Genomic DNA, 19,281 nt, shown 5'->3' on the forward strand with positions numbered 1-19,281 from the left:
AGATCAAATCCAATTTTTGGATAATCATATCATCAAAGACATATAGTATTATGTAATCAGTTGTGTGAAATGAGATGTATCTTAAACACTACCTTCTAAAACTCAGGTTTGCCTTATAGATTACCAGATTACTTTAACTATGATTATTTAAGAAAGGCCAATGACATCCTTATTGTCAAACTTCCATACCTTAAGTTCTCTCAAATAGCTTGCTTTCTTCATCTAACAGGCAGATCAGCCATGAAGCTTATTTTTACTATTTAGAGCGTAGACTCTTTATCTGGGTTTTCATTATCTCAGCAGACTTGCCTCTCACTATGAGCTGCTTCATAGGAACAGATTTTCTGCTGGACAAATTAACTGTGATACTGCATTAGTTTCCTCCCATCTTGTGCATTGGTTATACATATTGATAAAACAACAATTATAAACTGTATATTGGGTTTTTTTCAACTAGGGAGATTGTAGTATACATAAGTAGCATGGAAGTTTCGTGAAAGAGAAGATTTTACTGATTATAATACAGTTGTTTTTCTTGTGTGATCATATTTTATAGTAATATATCAACTTTTATTAATTGGCCTATTTACTGAAAATTCAGAGGCTGGGTTCTTACAACTTACAAACCAGTAGTATAGAAGTTCATAATAATTATTATGAGATTTCTTCTTAAAATCCATAGTTGCAGCATTATTGTCAGATGTGGACAAGTTTTGCCAAGAATTTGAGCTTTAATCAGCATTTTTTGTGGGTGGATGTTAAAAACAAAAGAATTTTGTGGGCGTAAACAGAAAAATCACATTTTTCTCTGAACAGCTGTATAATAGCCACTTTTAAAAGCTAAATAGTAAACACAGAAGGAAAGGGTTTCATACCATAGAATGTAAGGCAAAATATTTCTGGCTTCCATATTGTGGGAGTTATTATAGAGCACAAAATGCTAAGTAAAAATTGTCTGCATGCTTGGACAGCTGATACTTCAAGAAATGAGTTGGAAATCAGAGTCCTTTTCAGAGCCATGCCAGTCGCCAACCATTTATGGCTTTGGAACTAATTGAGAAGTGAGGCGTACACATAAATGCTTTATGATCTACAGCTTGTCATACCTATATTTTGTAGAGGTTTTTTTTCATAATAAAGCTTTTGTGTCATATGTATGTGTAAAAATCAGATCTGTTTTTAAACCCAGAAATCATATTGATCTTAAAGTTAATATATCATTCCTATATATATGTAATGTATAACCATAAGACAGAGTTGGTAGATGAAGGTAATATCTTTTATTGACCCATTATTATAACTGAAAAACATTGGCAAGAGTTTGAACATGCAAGCTTTCTTTATATCTGAAACAGAAAAAATGTATTTCAAGGGCAAAGAACAGCTGAGAAAAATTGATCAGAGTATCAGAAATATCACATCTTTGAGAAGAAAGATAACTGGTAGATACAGTTAGAGGAGATATTAGTGAAGAGTGGGAGAAAAGAAATGAGAGATTCTAGTATGTGTTTTGAGCAAAATAGTTGCAAATCCTGATTCAGTAATCTAACATGGATGTGTGTCCAGCAAGGACATTTTTCCATGGAAATAGTTTGTAATTTTGCAAGAGTTGTCAAAAATCTATGTGAGGAATGGATTCTAAAAAAAAAAAAAAAAGACATAAACTGATGAAGGTGGTTTTCCTTCTGAAACTCCCCCCCCAGTTTAAAAAAAACCCACCCATTACTAACTGTTTCTCTCTCTTTCACATCTAAAGCTTTCCCAGACAAAAGTAGCTGTTGTAGGTTTTGTTTTCTATTTTCTGCAACAAGAACATTAAATAACAAAAAATGCAATCTAATAATCTTATAAACTACAAATTAAAAGTTAAAAAGAAAAATATTGAAGGATGTCTTATTGTCCTATTGACAGAAAACAAGAAAAAATTGCTGCTTCTTGGTCCTGCTTTTTTGCCAATGATTTTTTGACTGCCTGGCCACTTCTTACCTGATACAGGTTTCTTGCTGTAATGAACAATTTGACCTCTGACTTAGGCTTGTCATCAGAACTTTGTAGTTGCTATATTACTGTCTTCTGTTCTCAGTGACTTTGGGGGCAGACTTCTTTTACCATCTCACAAGTATTGTCCACAGCACACTGAATGTCCTCAAGAAATACAAACCCCATCAATTTAGGAATTTAAATGTCTTCTGATTCTTGTTTTGTAAAGATCTTCATACGTGGTTGCTTAGTATAGTTATTTTTTAACTTTCTCACTAACTGACCCTGTGATATTGGCCCTAAAGGCATTTGATAAAGGCCTTTTCCCTTGCGAAACAAAAAGCCAATGTGACTCCCATTTATAAGAAGGGTCGGAGGGAGGATCCGGGGAACTACAGGCCTGTCAGCCTGACCTCGGTACCGGGAAAGATTATGGAACGGTTTGTTCTGAAAGCACTCACATGGCAAGTCCAGGATAAGAGGGGGATCAGGCCCAGTCAGCATGGGTTTATGAAAGGCAGGTGCTGCTTGACCAACCTGATCTCCTTCTATGACCAGGTGACCTGCCTAGTGGATGAGGGAAAGGCTGTCGTTATTTTCCTAGACTTCAGCAAGGCCTTTGACACTGTCTCTCATGGCATACTCCTTGAGAAGCTGGCGTCTTGTGGCCTGGATAAGTGCACTATTCACTGGGTGAAAAACTGGCTGGATGGCCGAGCCCAGAGGGTTGTGGTGAATGGGGTGAAATCCAGTTGGCGGCAGGTCACGAGTGGTGTTCCCCAGGGCTCGGTGTTGGGCCCTGTTCTGTTTAATATCTTTATTGATGATTTGGATGAGGGGATTGAGTGCACCCTCAGCAAGTTTGCAGACAACACCAAGTTGGGAGGCAGGGTCGATCTGCTTGAGGGTAGGGAGGCTCTACAAAGAGATCTGGACAGGCTGGATTGATGGGCTGAGGCCAATCGTATGAAGTTCAACAAGGCCAAGTGCCGGGTCCTGCACTTCAGTCACGGCAACCCCATGCAGTGCTACAGGCTTGGGGAAGAGTGGCTGGAAAGCTGCCCGGCAGAAAAAGACCTGGGGATGTTAGTTGACAGCTGAATATGAGCCAGCAGTGTGCCCAGGTGGCCAAGAAGGCCAGTCGCATCCTGGCCTGTATCAGGAACAGTGTGGCCAGCAGGAACAGGGAGGTGGTTGTTCCCCTGTACTCGGCACTGGTGCGGCCGCACCTCGAGTACTGTCTTCAGTTTTGGGCCCCTCACTACAGGAAAGACATTGAGCTGCTTGAGCGTGTCCAGAGAAGGGCAACCAAGTTGGTGAGGGGCCTGGAGCACAAGTCTTATGAGGAGCGGCTGAGGGATCTGGGGTTGTTCAGTCTAGAAAAGAGGAGGCTGAGGGGAGACCTTATCGCTCTCTACAACTACCTGAAAGGGGGTTGTAGTGAGGTGGGTGTTGGTCTCTTCTGTCAGGTGGCTGGAGATAGGACAAGAGGAAATGGCCTCAAGTTGAGGCAAGGGAGATTTAGGTTAGATATTAGGAAAAATTTTTTTACTGAGAGGGTTGTCAAACATTGGAATGGGCTGCCCAGGGAAGTGGTTGAGTCACCATCCCTGGAGGTATTCAAAAAGCGAGTGGACAGGGTACTCCAGGGCATGGTTTAGGGGGCATGGTTAATGGTTGGACTCGATGATCTTGAAGGTCTTTTCCAACCGAAATGATTCTATGATTCTATGATTCTAAAAATTACAGAGAAGGCATCACATATGGTGTGAAAATAGGAAACGTGGGTTTCATTTGTTCCTTCTTCTGCATGGTTCATTACAGGGACTTGATTTAATTCACATGGGTGAATAGGTATTACACAATTGTTCTTTTTAGTCTGCTATAAGAGATTAACAACAAGTGCATGTGAGACTGTAAGTATGTAATTGGCACTACATCTGCCAGTAGTGAGATGCTTGCAGCAAACGTAAAGGACTTACTTTCAAGTATCTGTTCCAATTAATTTTCACTTATCATGGATGGATCGGTTTCAACATGAAAGATTGAAGCAGTCAAGTCAGTCCATAGCTAAGTGCAAGACCAGGATTCAGATCTGCTCAGAGTCAAGCAGGGAGGAAAATGAACCAAGGTTGCAAACAGAGAATGTATGTCTGGTGCTTGCTGACTATGGGATTTACCCGAGAAATGTAAAACCCAAGTTCAGTTCTTGGCTGCTTTATTTCAGACTTTTCTTCCACAGTTCAAGTGAGAATGTGATTACTGGCCCCAAATCAAGGGCTGGGTATTTGTTTGCTTAACCTGACAAATTTTTTTTAGGAAATTTGGAGCTTCAGCTTGGTCTATGTGACAAAGCTTTTTAGGTGTGAAGGAGGAAGCATCTACCCAATTCCAAAATATAATCCCACTGGAAAAATAGGGTAACAGCTAAGCAGTGTTTTAAAGATGGAAGTGGATGCCTAACAAAGTGGATTGATCTCCAAGTGATTTTGAGTATCATATTCTGTTCAGCGAAAGTGCTTTCCTGTTGAGTCACTTTTAGCTGTATTCAGAGCTTTGACAGGCTGAAAGCAAACAACCTGTGGTTCTCGCTGGCTATCCTGAGTGTATGTAACATCAGAGTGCTGATGGGTAGAAGAAGGAAAAGGGAAGAAAACTAGGATAGAGTGCAAAACCCCTCACAAAGTCTACAACTTGGGAAGCTTAGCAGACTTTGTATTTTAGGATTGGAGGGAGATTCTTATTAGAAATAGGTACCAAATTTCTCTACTTTTTTTCACAGTAGAGACCCATGGAATTTCTTTAGAATTCTGCTCCTGAAATTAATAAGAAATAAAATTAGGTCAATATTCTAGAAAGTTGGGAATTCTGTAGAAATATTGATACATGCTGGGTATTTGTTGGTTACAGAATTCTTTCTCTTATTTCTTCTTTTGAGTGTCCAAGTGAAGATGTAAAGATCTGATTTTTCTGAAATAAAGAGAATGTTATTCTTAAAATGGCTGGTTAGATTGTTATGGGTAGCTTACAAAGTAAGGTGTATAAGCAAGAATATCAGAATCCGGTACTAACTTATCAAAAAGTGAAAATATATGGGAGCATATTCATTTTCATTCTTTTCTTTAGGTCTAATATTTATGGATTTCAATATCTGGCCATAAACCATATCTGAGACTTAATGATATTCTGCAATGATACAAAATGAATTATTATTTACTAAACATACCTGTGTAGATGGCATGAATTATCTGTCAGCCTGAGCACATTGTATTAGTATTGAAAAATTGCATTTATTTGTTTATTTATTTTGTATTTTCAGGTAGAGATTGAAAAGCTGGACTATCATTACTATCTGCCTTTGTTTTTTGATGGGCTTTGTGAAATGACATTTCCATACGAGTTTTTTGCTCGTCAAGGAATCCATGACATGCTGGAACATGGTGGAAACAAGATTCTTCCTGTCATTCCTCAGCTCATTATCCCAATAAAAAGTAGGTGAACATGTGGAAAAAAAAAGAAAAAAACTGAAATTGCATTTATATAGTGTAGATTTTTGACAAGTTGCTAATTAAGCAATAAAACATGACAGGCTGTATGTTTCATGGAGATTATTGCAAACATGAGTAAATTGTAAGGTATAAGGCCAGAAGGCTTATGCATTCAATCCCCTGGTATGTGCAGTAATTCAGAAGAATAGTAATCCAGTCCGGTTAGTGTTATTCTTATTACAATGTAGCTCTTGGTCTTTGGAAATGTGAAGTGACATTTTCTTACCTGATTTTGTCTATTTATTATGTAAATCCATTATTCTATAAACCAGTTCATCTAAAATGACAGGAGAAATCAATAGATGAAACTTATGGAATTATGTTACTTTTAGTCCTTTTGTTTATTCTACAGTTGTCCGGTATTTATTCACTAGATATCTTTTCTTTCATCGTTCTCATTACTATGCATATACATATATCTATCTAAATTGGTAGTTCTTCCTGACTAATTGATGTTTTATGTAAAATTCTGGCATTTAAAAATATTGATTTTGAAGTTTTTATATATTCAAACATAGTTTTTTGCAGAAAAATTATGTGAAAGGTAATAAATTATTTGCATACAAGTGTAATACCACTAAAACTAAAACTTCTTTTCTTGAAACACCTAGTCTTTCAGATATACTGTTTTGCCCTTTCCTGTTTCTTTAGATCAGTACCTTGAGGAGATATTATTCTGAACCAACATCCTTCTTTAGTCGGGTATTATGATTCTTAAGTCTGCGTGCTACACCTATACTAATAGATGCTCATATTTCTTAAACTTGGGTTCTGTTTTATCATTGATCAGTAATGGTATCATTGCTGTCCTTTGTCCTACTTTCCTGAGATGATTCAGCACCCATGCTAAGACAGAACAAAACAGAGTCGTCGTATTTGTGATACAGAATGAATAGAATCAGATACAGTTTTGCAAAAGGGGAAGGGAATGTAGTTTGGAGCCTGATAATATTGAAATAATAGTGTTGGAAGGGTCAGAATTGTGGTTTTTTTCATTCAACTTATTGTCCATGTAAGAAGATTAATTATAGATGTCATTATCTCTTACTGTAGATTTTGAAAATGTCAGAAGGAATATATAATATTCAGAATGGTTACTCTGTAAGTGACACTTGTGAAAGGTTAAGAAAACAATGTTACAGTTCTTTTCTCTCTAAAAGGGAAACACATAAAGAGAGAAATCATGTCATTTCTTTAAATCCATATTTCCAACACCACCCAAATATATTTATAGTAGTATCATTTTTTTTGAAAGCTGAAATAATTTCTGCAGAAAAGACTGCAAGTTTATGACAGCAGCTACTCAGTTAGGATTTAAAAGTCTTGCTGAGACCAGAATCTAGCTTAGAAATAATTACCTGGAAGCTTTAGCTGTTACACAGCTTTTAGCATTAGAAAGAGACTACTAGGTAAGGATATTTATATGGGTTTGATATATAGTCTGTTAAATCAAGTCATAATTTATGATGCTGGAACACATTCAAGAATCTGCTAGCTAAATGTAATTGTTGGTTCTGCTTTATTTTATTGTACAGTGCTTATTTTTTTATTTTAAAAAAACTTCTGTATCAGCTTTAATGTGTGAAGAGTTTAAGTATTATCAATGATAAAGGCCTCTTCCTAATTAAAGCCATATTAATATTTTAAAAAGACACCACCATCTCAAGGAATCTGAAAGTGTGTACTTCTAAGAGTTTTAAAATTTGCTATGACTATGTAATATAGCAGTGTAGTCAGAGCTATACATTTCTGTGACTCAGCTGCATCCACAATAAACTCAGCTATGTTTTACACATATTACTGTCTCTAAAGTGTCCCACTGGGTGAGTTATATGTGATTAACCAGTCTTCTTCTAGACCACTACCATATTTCTACTGTGAAAGAGTGAATCAATTGATTGTTAGGCAAGGTAATATATATGACGGAGTGGAAAGGGATAAAAGAAAGACAGAAAAATAACTCTACAGATAGAATGCTTTTAAAAGCAGTTTTCTCTCCTGCAGGTTCATCAAAGGAAAATATTAGTAAAGAGCTGCTCTCTAAAAACATTTTAAATTAAATATTAGAATTCTGTATTATACTTGAATAATTTAAGGACAAATCTATCCTCCACCCAACCTTGCTTAAAGTTCACACTTTTTGAACACTATATCATTAAAGATGAAAATTACATTATTTAATGAATCGGTGTAATGAGACTGTAAGCCCAAATCCTTTCAACAAATTTTCTTCTGGTTATGCAAACAGGCAATGACTAACAAAAGGTAGACAATTGAAATTAACAGGTCCGGTTTCTTTCCTAAAATACCTGAAATATGATTAAAATAATATGGAAGAATGATACTTAATTGAAAAATAATTGCTTATTTTTGTTTGTCACATTGAAAGGCACTCTTTTTTTTGGAAATTTAGAGGAAGAAAAAAATCTCAGGTTGGAGGCATTGATTTTTCAAAGAGAAAAATGTTCAAAATATATTTTGATTTCTCAAAATAAAAATTCAAAATGTATTGTACATTGCAGTGGCAAAACATAAGAAAATAGTTTATAAATATAGTCACTGCATGGCATAAAAAACAGGAAAAACAATTTACCTGTATATGTCAAACTTGTAAGGAATCCAATGAAAAATAAAAAAATGCAAAATCAGAAAATGTGAATACTTTAAGGTGTTAAGACTTTTTACTCCCTTTCACAGAAGGTGTAGGCAAACCCAGTCTGAGTTATTTGAACGAGCAAAGATTCATAAATTGAGATATATGGCCAATAACAAAATACTTTGTAGAGGTATTATGAAAGTTCTGATGCACAACACACAAAACCAACACACAAACCCATATAAATATCCTTATCTAGTAGTCTCTTTCTTTGCCAGAAATATGCGTATTGTTATTTTCAAATTGCAGACAGGTAAAGAGGTAGAAGAAAGCTAATTTTGCCCCACATCGCTGTCCTGCATTGGTGGCAGAGAGCAGAACAGAACCCAGACACACGCTCCTGGGGTGGCAAGCAAAGCTGCCTGTAGGTCACGTGAGAGTTCCCTTATTTCTGGGGAACAGGGGGGTCTGTCTGGCCCCACCATGTCTTTCAGTAATGCACCGGTGTATCTTAAAACTCACTTGTGGCTTACCATTACCTATAGCCAGTCAAGAACAGCCAGGAAAATGGGTGTGAGCATGAGAGATGTCTATTGTACCATGTGCTTTTCAGTGGAAAAGTCCTGTTCTAAACTCTGTGTTGTCATGGGAATGTAAAATCCCTTTTGATACTCATATTTTCGGCAAATTATTGCTTTTAATATTACATTTGCCATAACAAATGCCAGATCAGAAAAGCCGTAAGTCCTTTCGCTTGCTTTTATTAGGCTTCTTCAACTCTGAGATTCCTGACCGCAGAGTTCCCCAGATTCAACATGAGACACACACGCAGACATAAGCACTGAGAGGGCAGGATGTTTCTACACCTTTGCCTGATATTTCTATAAGTAACATCAGGGACATCCAACACAGTGTGTGGAAGTACCTCCTCTCCTTTCAAAGGCAGCGAGCATGCTACCATTTACATTTTCTTTGCTGGCAATGTAGTTGTAGGAGTTTCCAACCCCTTCACACAAAAAGCAACCAATCCTTCCAGCTCCCACACTCCAGTTCATTGCAACTGACTTTTGCTAATACAACTGTTTGTGGAGCAACTCCGTGAATCTCACATCTAGATGTATTAAAAAAAAAAACAACACCAAAAAAACCCCTAAAATTAAACCAAAATATTTTCAAAGTGGTGTTACTTTGAAAGTCAGATCATTTCGGCAGTCTAGTTTATAGCTGCACTGTCACAAATGAAGGAATAGTACACAACAGCACAGAAGTTGGAGTGAGTAGAGATGATCAGTAGGAACATCTTGATATAGCTTTGCTAATGAAGAAAATAATATGAAATTAAACACTTAAGCATCTTGGATCACCCACTTGCCAGAATCTTTTCTGTTCTGTGCTGTGAATCCTAAATGGACGCATAGGCAATCTGAACTTAGGCCTAGAAGCCAATAAAGCTCATGTCTTTGCACTTAAATTGTAACTTAGATGGAAGTACTGTTTCTACACAGTTGCAGTCAGCAGACCAGCACTTCTGATTGAGTCCAAAAAGAATAAACTCCACCCTAAGGAACCCTGAAGTTTTCCTTTTTGAGATTTTTTCCACGCTGTTAAAAATCCCTTCTGTGACACAGTAGATCAAGGATACCTTAAACTTTGTTGAAAATGGGCAACTGAGGGACCTTATCTAGTACCTTTCAGAAGTCTAAGAAAACTGCATTATCAGACTTTTCTTGTCCATGTTCTTCTTCTTCAAGGACCTACAGTACATTTAGAACACTATTTTAATTTCTGCAGCACAGATGTCAATATTACCAGTCTTTGGTTCCCCAGATCTTCCCTGAAACCTTTTTTTAAAAATGGTATCACATTTCATTGATAACAAAGCTGTTTTCATTGAGAGGGTGGGTACTCAGTGCAGTTTAGTACCTTGAGGCAGCACAGGGGAAGGAATATACATCTAGGAATGGATGGAAACTCTGTAAACTGGCATAGTCACTGAGAAGGTTTTGGGGACTCTATTCTCAGTGTATTCTTTATACTACTTAATTAAACAGGGCCTGCAAATGTTAATAGGAATCAAGTTTTATAGGTGCTGATCTGGTAAAGCACTACAAGCACAACTAAAGCTGAAAAAAAAAGCCACTGACGTTCTCTTCTGTATTCTGTAGATTATGTTTCTTGCAAGTATCAATGATTCAGTTATGGATCTTAGACTTTTCTGCACCTTAGGCTTTGGCATTACAGGACAAAGTCTTTGGTGACAAAATGGGCCTAAGGTTTTCATTCCTTGCCCCCTATTCCTCCTTCCCATCACCTCACTGCAACACATTACTCCTTCAGTTGTACATCTATATTGTAAATCCGATCGGGATCTTACCTGACTTTAAAAAAGTACAGAAGACAAGGTGGTTATTCTGGGTTTTATTCACTCTTGATTGAAACCCTGTGTTTTGTAACAGCCTTCATTACTGTTCTGTAAAATTAGCATAATATTTCTACTGTATCAGTTCAAGTAGTTAAGTATTATGCATTTAGAAAGTTGGACACAATTCTCTGTAAGAGACGTATGTATCACTTTAATCAATTGCATTTTGAGAACACTTCATGTTAGCAGTTCTTTAAACCTGACTCTGTGAATTTAAGAAAAGAAGCCCTTGATCAACACGATTAAGTAGATCACAAGAATCGAAGCATCTTTATCCTGAGTGCTTGTTGTGCTGCAGGAGACCTGCTCTATGTGTCTTGTTCTGCTTCAGGCAAAGAATTTTCTAAAAGAGGTGCCTCATTTACCGGTTCAGGGGGAGAGATGAATGCAAACTAAAGTGGTTTTAATCTTTGGTTGTGAGACCTAAATAGAAAATGGAAACTGTCAGTGCATTTCTAAACATAGATTCACAGGTGTATTTGAAAAAGGGGTTGAATATAATTAAAGGTCAGTGCTAATTAAAGAGAATTAAATTATCAACATAACTTTAAATATAACTACCAAAGTCTAAACTTTAATATTTAGAGAAGAGATAGAAGTTTGGGGAATCTGATTTGATTCTGTAAAGTTTAGGCTGTCAATGTGCTACCTGGGGAAGAGCGTTCTGATTCGATCTCTTCTGTGAAAATACATTGTGTCATGGAAAAGATCCACTGTATACCGGGAGAAATGCTGTCATGTTTCCTGGCTTATAAAGTGTATCAATCCCAAAGATGAGAACTGTAGCTCCTATTATGGGCAACATTTGAGACTGAGATAGGATTTTCCAAACAACTGCCACATAAAATATAAAAAGAAAAAATATCAACTTACATAGCTTCTAGGTCTTTTTCTTTGAGGTATTAGAAGTGTGACTCAAGGAAAAGACTTGAATGTTTTAAAATAATAATTTCTATTGCTTCATATGTAAGCTACTTCTAAATGGAGGAGCAAACAAATGGCATATATCTTAAGAAAAGTCTCTGCTCTTAAAGGAAATTAACAAAAGAAAATTCTAAATTTACATCGATTGCCAATAAAATTTAATGAAAAAAAATGCACTGAAGCTGTCAATGAATTGGTATTGTATATCAGCTCATTGCTAACAAGCTTTAATAAACAGCACTGTGAAAGACCTCCATCCCCAAAATGTTCAGTTTCAAATATGCTTTCAAATTTCATAATTATCTATTACTGTGGCTTCGAATGTTAGAAGCACAGAGCTGACTCAGATACTGACCTTTTACACTAGATATTTAACCTACTAACATTTTAAAATTCTCTTTTATTTAAGAAAATGATGATGAACTTCAGAAAATACTTGTTTGGAAAAACTGTAGCAGTACAAAATAAAATATGTTTGAAGTAAATACTTCATTATACACTTGCATTGAGCAATTTTTTAAGCTGGAGGGTCTCCTGGAAAAGTGTGTATCCTAATCAGAAGCAAAATTGTCAAGTTTATATACCATTAAATGAGAAAACATTGGAACTACAAAGCAACAGAGTAAACTTGCTGGGTTGTTTTTTTTCAAAGTTGCTGTTTAAGAAAATTGCACAATGCATAGCATGTAGACTAGATGACCAAAAGGGAAATATATACCATTGAGGGAGGCAAGTCCTCTAGAAACCCTTTAGGGAGCAGAAGGGTATCTTTAACTGAGAAGAAAACGGTCATTCACTTTGCTGTTATTGTGAAGATCCACGTCTTACACCAAATTTCTAGGTAAAGAGGCAACAGCCTAGCATGCTTTCAGATTGGAATACTTTGGATATTATGCATGTTTCCTTTTTTAGGGATATGTAGCTGTACTGTACTAAGAGTGTGAAATGGTCTGCTTTATTCCTGTGTAAGGATACTAGTACTTTCTTCCATTTCTGTTAACCTCTGGATATCACTGACATTTTTCAAAATGTTGAAATGTACTTATTTCATCTACTGTGTTAAAATTTTCTTCCTTTGATTCCTGTGGGAGAATGGTCTGTAGTGATGGTAGTACACAGAAAATAATTACCAGATTTTGAAAAGATAAACATGTTTGAAATTGATGTATCCTTGGGGCAGGGACTGTCTCTAATTAAATGTTTATACAGTGCCCGATATAATCAAGCCAGGAGCTGGTTGACTGCTATGCATGCCACAGTCCAAATATTTAATAATAATAATAACAACAGTTCTGCAGTCAATTTGATCTTGCTTTTGATATTTACAAGTGTTTTCCTAACACACACTGCAGATTTCTGCAATTTGAAGGGCTTCAGGTTCAAATTCTGCAGTCTGTTTGATTCTACCATATCCATCACTTTAGCACTCAAAATCTTGATCCAAATTCTGTCTTTTGTTTTGTGTGTCAAATGGAGGATGGGATGCCCCATGTTTTGAGGGAGGTGGGACAAGTATCCAGCTGATATTCTAGCACACAGATGAAACAAGTGCCAGTGATATGTTTAAAGTTTCAGCAAGCACCCCTACAGCACAACTCAGATGTAAAAAAATTTGCCTGGCAGGTTATATGTGATGAGCTGTTCTTTGAAAACATTCTATTGGATTCAGTATGTGTTCAGTTTGCTACACTGATTGGAACGCCTTCTCAGTCATGAGGCATAATTCATACTCTTGACTTTATTAAGGAATTAATCTTTACCAGGACAGTCTTGGCTTCCATTCAAACCAGGGCTGTCTTTGCACAAGACAGAACTCTGAAACAGGAAACTGTGAAAACCTTTGGGAGCCACCATCTGCAGAAAAAAGTTCCTCCTAGGGGTGGTTGGACAGCCATTTCCACTTTACGTGACACCGTCTGCATGCCTAAAAATAAGGTCTCTCATCCTCTAGGACAGCTTCTATAGTCAGGAAGAACTATTCCTGGAAGTGGGTACAATTTGTTGGTTAAGGATTAAGAAGTTGTGATTTCTGTCACTGATTAATTTTTATGTCCCTTAAGTTAATTATTAGGGTTTGTATGAATAATTAATTTTATTCATTTTATTCATGTTTGTATGAATTCATTCATACGAATGGACACAAATATTCATTCATGTTTGTATGAATAACTAATAATTATTGTACTGAAAATCACAAGTGTTAATGATAATTTCCGTATTAGTTTGGTTAGCTACTGTTTCTGTGTATAACAATTTAGTCATGAATAAACCTATATGTTGGAACACCAGAGCTTCCTCTTCCAGTCACTCCTTTAAGACAATGAATAATGCGTGTTCCTCTGTAAGAGAATATTTTCCTGCCTGGGATTTGGACCTAATCTTTAAAATTGTATCTGGGGGTCTCTCTTTGCTAAAGCAGCCTTGGAACATCTACCCAAGAAAGCATAATTTGGAATAGCCAACCTCTTCACTGCAACTTAGTGAGAGCATGCTGCACTGATGGACTTTCTGTCCACACATTAATATGCTCAGAGACAATGTGAAATTAGATGTAGCCTGATGATTGCAATAGGGCCTGGCAAATAAGAAGTATGGAATTCAGTCTGTGTTTTCATTTAACAACACTTCTTTAACTTGGAATCACCCTATGATGCACTACAGTACCTTTATACCTTGGGCTCTCTAACTCTGTTGTTTAATAGTAGTTTTAGTATGCTGTTCATAAGCCTGCAAAGAGGCATGAAGGGAGTTTACTTACTAGTAGATTTTCAAGAGTTGTCTCTACACATTCACACAACCAATCTGCCTTGCCCTTGCTTTGGAGCTCTAGCTCTGATTTTTAACACTCCGCAGGCATGCGATAAGAAGCAGCAGCGGGTGGGGCACAGTGCATTTGCTTAAAGAGATGGAAAAACTGACACTGCTCCTGTGTGAGAATACTACTTCATTCCCTATGAAATGGCATTCCTGTGCTCTGACAAAACTTAGTGCCAGAAATACTGAACCCTATTACTTCAGTGTGAAGAGGCAGTTCTTGAAGAAGTTGTTACTAACTCCAAATTTCAGTGTTCTTTACTATAATTTTTTCCAAGTGCTTATACTTACATTATGTTATGTTGAATCACATATTTATATACTTCTGTGGCTATAAAACATGTAGCATTGAATATGAGCTTATCTTTTATAGTTTTTGCTTTCCCAGTGCAATGATGTAAATGTCTATGTAAGTGGGCAGAACACTGGAGAATTAGACCAATATATAATAGCGTACCAAATTTGACAACTGCTTCCAGCTGCACAAATTCAGAGGAGGTTTTATAACTAGAGGGATTTTGCAAGGGAAAAAAAAATATATTTCAAGCATGACTCATTTTTAATTACAAAAGAGAATGCGAAGTACTTGCTTTTAGTAAAATTAAAAGGAGAGAGAAACAAAAGGTATTTATGAAATGTCTTAGCGTCATAAGCTTAGAAGCATGACACTGAAAGCTAAGAGAAAAATCTAAGTAGGCGAGACAAAATCTTTTTTTCTTTCTAGAATGTTTGTCTTTTTAAAAAAGCCTACAAGGTTTTTTTGTGGGGTTTTTTTTCCTATAAACAGTTGCTTCATTGTACTGATTCTCAGAATAGTAGGAATTGTTAGTTGAATGAATAAAATGATCGTGAAATAAATGAGTACAAACATACAAACACTAATTGTTGCACTAGAATGTATCTGTTGTCAACCTTTGCAGGTTGTCTTGCAGTTGTATAGTTCCATTGGCCCCAAATGGTACTTACTAAACATTTATTTTTTATTTGTTTGGACCACGCCAGTATTACACAGGCAGCATGAGGGAATAATGAGCTGCATTCTTTGGGTTACTGAATAGTCAGCACAAATTGGGGGAACAAATAACAATCAGACAAGGCAGTGTTTTATAACATCAGGACTGCAATCCATCTTTGGGATCTTTCAAAGCTGGGCTAATAAAGGCCCACTTACAATCCCCAGCAGAGTACAGTTTAATTAAATTTGTCCATTAGAGGACTCCTCCCCCTCCCTCTACATTTTAGAAATTAATTCTGCTTTCTGCCTGTTGTTCTTTCTGCATCACAGATGCACTGAGCCTTCGTAACCGGCAGGTCATCTGCATCACGCTGAAAGTCCTTCAGCACCTGGTGGTGTCAGCTGACATGGTGGGGGAGGCCTTGGTGCCCTATTATCGGCAAATCCTCCCAGTCCTAAACATCTTTAAGAATATGAACGGTGAGTTATCCTGCCAGACACTGGGTCTTTCAACTCCTAAGGTAAAAAAGGGCTTGAGGCAGGGTTAATTAACAATGTAGTTAAGATTTATTACTGTATATAAACTCAAATCCATTTGGAGCTCTAAATAATGTAACCCCCCCCCCTTACTATTCCCTAAGGATGCACTCAAATTAACAATTTCATTTATTACTCCTTGCACGTACAGTTTATTTAACGCAGTACAGAAGCACTGAAGCAGTTCTATAATCTTCCAATAATTAAATTGTAAAGTTTTGTAACAGTCTTTTGAATACATTAATAAATTGCAAAGGTTTTTCCTCCCTCCAACACATTAGTTCAGTCCAACCTTTTTTATTCCATTCTGTGCTCTTCACAAGTAATTCACTGCTACCAGCGGGCTCAGGAAAGAATAAAAATAAAAGTAGCAATCAAACTAATTAATTTGAGGGTCAAGAGAACTCCTTGTTGTTGAAGAATTTCAACTTGCATAACATCTAGCAAAACAGTGAAGTTGAATTTATTCCTGCTCACTTAGCAGGTTTTATTATGGGGAAATTTAGAACTAATTTGTATCTGCAGTTGAGTATGTTGTTTTCTTTGTAGTGCAAATCTCTATTGCCAGTTTCAGCCTTTAATAACTGGTGCTGTGCGTACTGTGAGTACTGTGTACTGTGAATGCATTTACATCACAGTCATCAGCTGAAATCAACACGATGTATCTTGTGTTTGCCAAACTACAATATTTTTCGGTAGTAAATCTTTCTGTACTTATCTGTTCAAATATCTACCAAGTTACTGACTTTAAAGTTTCTGTTATTGACATGCAGCCATAGAGATCAAAAGAAGTTAATTCCTTACAATCTTGCAAAAGAGGTTTTTCATTAAATTCATGGCATTTTAATAGTTATGTACAGGATTGCTTCCTATTGTACTTTCTGTTTGCATTACTACAGAATGTGTTGTATTATACTCACTCTTTAGTGAGTGTAAGATTCCCTTCAGATTGAAAAATGCCTGTCCAAGACAGACTTGGAGAGTCAAATGAGATTTAGATTTTAGATCCCTTTAAATACATACATGTCTGTGGTTCTGTTTTACTTGGTGAGAAACTTGCAGTAACATACAGGATTCTACTAATGCAACATGGTTCAGATGACAACCGTGGCTTTCTAGAAGTTTCGGGATGAAAGGTTATGAATAAAATCCATAGGTTGAACTTCAGTAATTTCAGTAGGGCTCCTTATGAATTAGAAGATTCCCCCTCAACGGATCCAATTTCAGTGTCTGGCACAAAACTAAACCGTAAAAAGAAGGGCTCTCATTGATTAATGAATATACAATACATGCTTTTTTCCAAATTTCAGCCTGAAGTAACCCATAAATTCTCTTGACTAGGCTTTTCTGCAGTGATTTCAGATGAATAATAGAGAAAGCTCATCTGTAACCAGGTACATAGCTTAACAAGGCATTAAAAACATTCTAAATATATCGTAAGTTTTGATTGTATTGTGAGCAAAATAAAACACATTTTCAACATATTTGCATGACATCTGTGCTATGTGAATTTGTGCCTATATCAAACTACACTAAATCTTGATATTTGGCATTATAGAACTAAAAAACCAAAAAGAAATGAAAGGTAATAGTTCAAAATTAATACATTTTATTAAAGCGTTACTTTTTTAGGAATAAAGATTTTGAAAGTTCAGTATTACCAGCAATGAAATGGATACTATTTGCAAGGCTTACCATATGAAACTATTCAACTTACTCAGTATGTGCATGTGGGTGATAGGGAAAGATTCTTCCTGTGTCTCCCCCTGCCTCAAAAAGCTTATATTTCTTTCCTGCTTCACTGGTTGACAGAAAATATACGCTCCCTTCCTTCTCCTTTGTATCTCCCATATGCTTAATAGGCAACTGAGGTGCAGGTCTTTGCTCCCAGTTATAAGGAAGGTGTAGGGACTGATCCACACTATTTTCTCCACTGCTTGTTCATACAGGTGAAAGATGGGGTGAGTGGAGTGTACAGTCTTCTTGCTTCTTTTATGTATAGCTTGAGAAAGGAGGAACTGTGGTACATCTTCCAGGAGCTGTGGGAATTGCAGTCTATTAAGTCTGACACTGTGGAAGTTTGTCCAGAATTAAGGTATATCTGGAAGGAGCCATGTTTTAGTCCTTGCCACCTCACTAAATCAGTGTCTATCTGCTGAAAGGAACTCTTTCCCAGATTCAGCATCTGTGATTACCGCTCTCACGCTGAACAAGCTTATTGTTAAAAGAACATTTGAAAAAACAGTATTAATAAGACATTAAGGTCAACTTACCTTAAAGTCCAGTTACCTGGTGACCAGTTCAGTACAAACCAACCAAAGTGATTCTTCATGCAGTGTGTGTGATGTGAAGGTCTGGAACTCCTAACCCCAAATTCTTTGGATACCAAAAGTTTACGTGAGTTCACTGGAGGCCCCAAAATGTCATAAAAAAGAATCTATTGCTTGTTTAGTAAAACACATGGATCACCTCTGGCTCATGGCATTCCTAAACCACAACATGGTGGAAGCTGAGAAAGTAGTAGGCGAAGTACCATAAATTCTTGTCCTACATTCATATTGCCTAGTCATCTCCTTTTGAGAGACACACTTCTGGACTAGACGGGCATTTGCTATTATCTAAAACATCCATCCTTATGTTCTTCCTACACTGGTCCCTAGAAGCCTTGCAGAAAATGTTCAATTCCCATTGAGTTTAAAAATGTTCTGGAATATAAGTTCCTCAGAAACCTTATTCATACCACATACCTCTGATTTGTCTGAATCGTGATTCACCTCACAATATTAGACAGGCTTATAAATAAAACAGTAAAAAAATTGCATTGGTAAGATCTTAAGTTTAGGATATCAGAAACAGGTATTTAATAAAACAAATATAGAATGTAGTCTTAGCTTCAGCTTGTCACATGCTTATCTCCTGAGTTGTTCTTCAGCCAACAAAATTGGTAAATCATTGTTCAGAGTTCCCAGTGTTACCTGAGCGCAGAACATAACAATAGTTCGAGAAGCTCTCAGTTCTGTGCCACTTAAGTCTAAGCAATTATTTCCAAATTCCCATTTGTTTCCCAATACTCAGGCTACAGTTTCACAGTCAGCAACAGTGTTTAGTTGCCATTGTCTTCAAGGGACATTTTGTGATAAAAAGGAGGTAGCCTTGATGGCTCTCCCTGTAGGCAGCCATGTAGTGCAGATGACTGTGACTCCCACTGCAGATTTTTACTGGATTAGCCAGGGAGGCTCTGAACTATGTAAATTCTCTTTTCTGGGCTCTGATGTCTTTGGTGCTTAAAGACAATGTCTCCTTGCTCTTATTCAGCCTGCTGGCAAACTGTTCCTTAACCAGCCTCAAGTGTTTCTTTATGCAGAGTTATTAATGCATTATTTTTCATTGTGTACCGAATGTTGATTATTCATATAAACACAGTTTCTCATGTGATTGTTTCCTTTTCCATTGTACTTGTGACATTTCCACTTTTTTCTACTTCCGCTACCTTCAAATCACCCTG

General features: G+C 36.8%; 1 protein-coding gene across 3 annotated transcripts in view; it reads left to right on the plus strand.

Moving 5' to 3' along the window:
- PACRG (parkin coregulated) overlaps positions 1-19,281 on the plus strand; it is a 266,917-nt gene that overhangs the window by 147,883 nt on the left and 99,753 nt on the right. For all 3 annotated transcript variants that reach the window (XM_052784861.1, XM_052784862.1, XM_052784860.1), the window contains 2 exons: positions 5,300-5,471; positions 15,570-15,719. In XM_052784861.1, coding sequence (XP_052640821.1) covers positions 5,300-5,471; positions 15,570-15,719 — 322 coding nt within the window. The remainder of the gene's footprint in view (positions 1-5,299; positions 5,472-15,569; positions 15,720-19,281) is intronic.

Source organism: Harpia harpyja, chromosome 4 (assembly GCF_026419915.1).
Source record: "Harpia harpyja isolate bHarHar1 chromosome 4, bHarHar1 primary haplotype, whole genome shotgun sequence".
NCBI classification, from domain to species: domain Eukaryota; kingdom Metazoa; phylum Chordata; class Aves; order Accipitriformes; family Accipitridae; genus Harpia; species Harpia harpyja.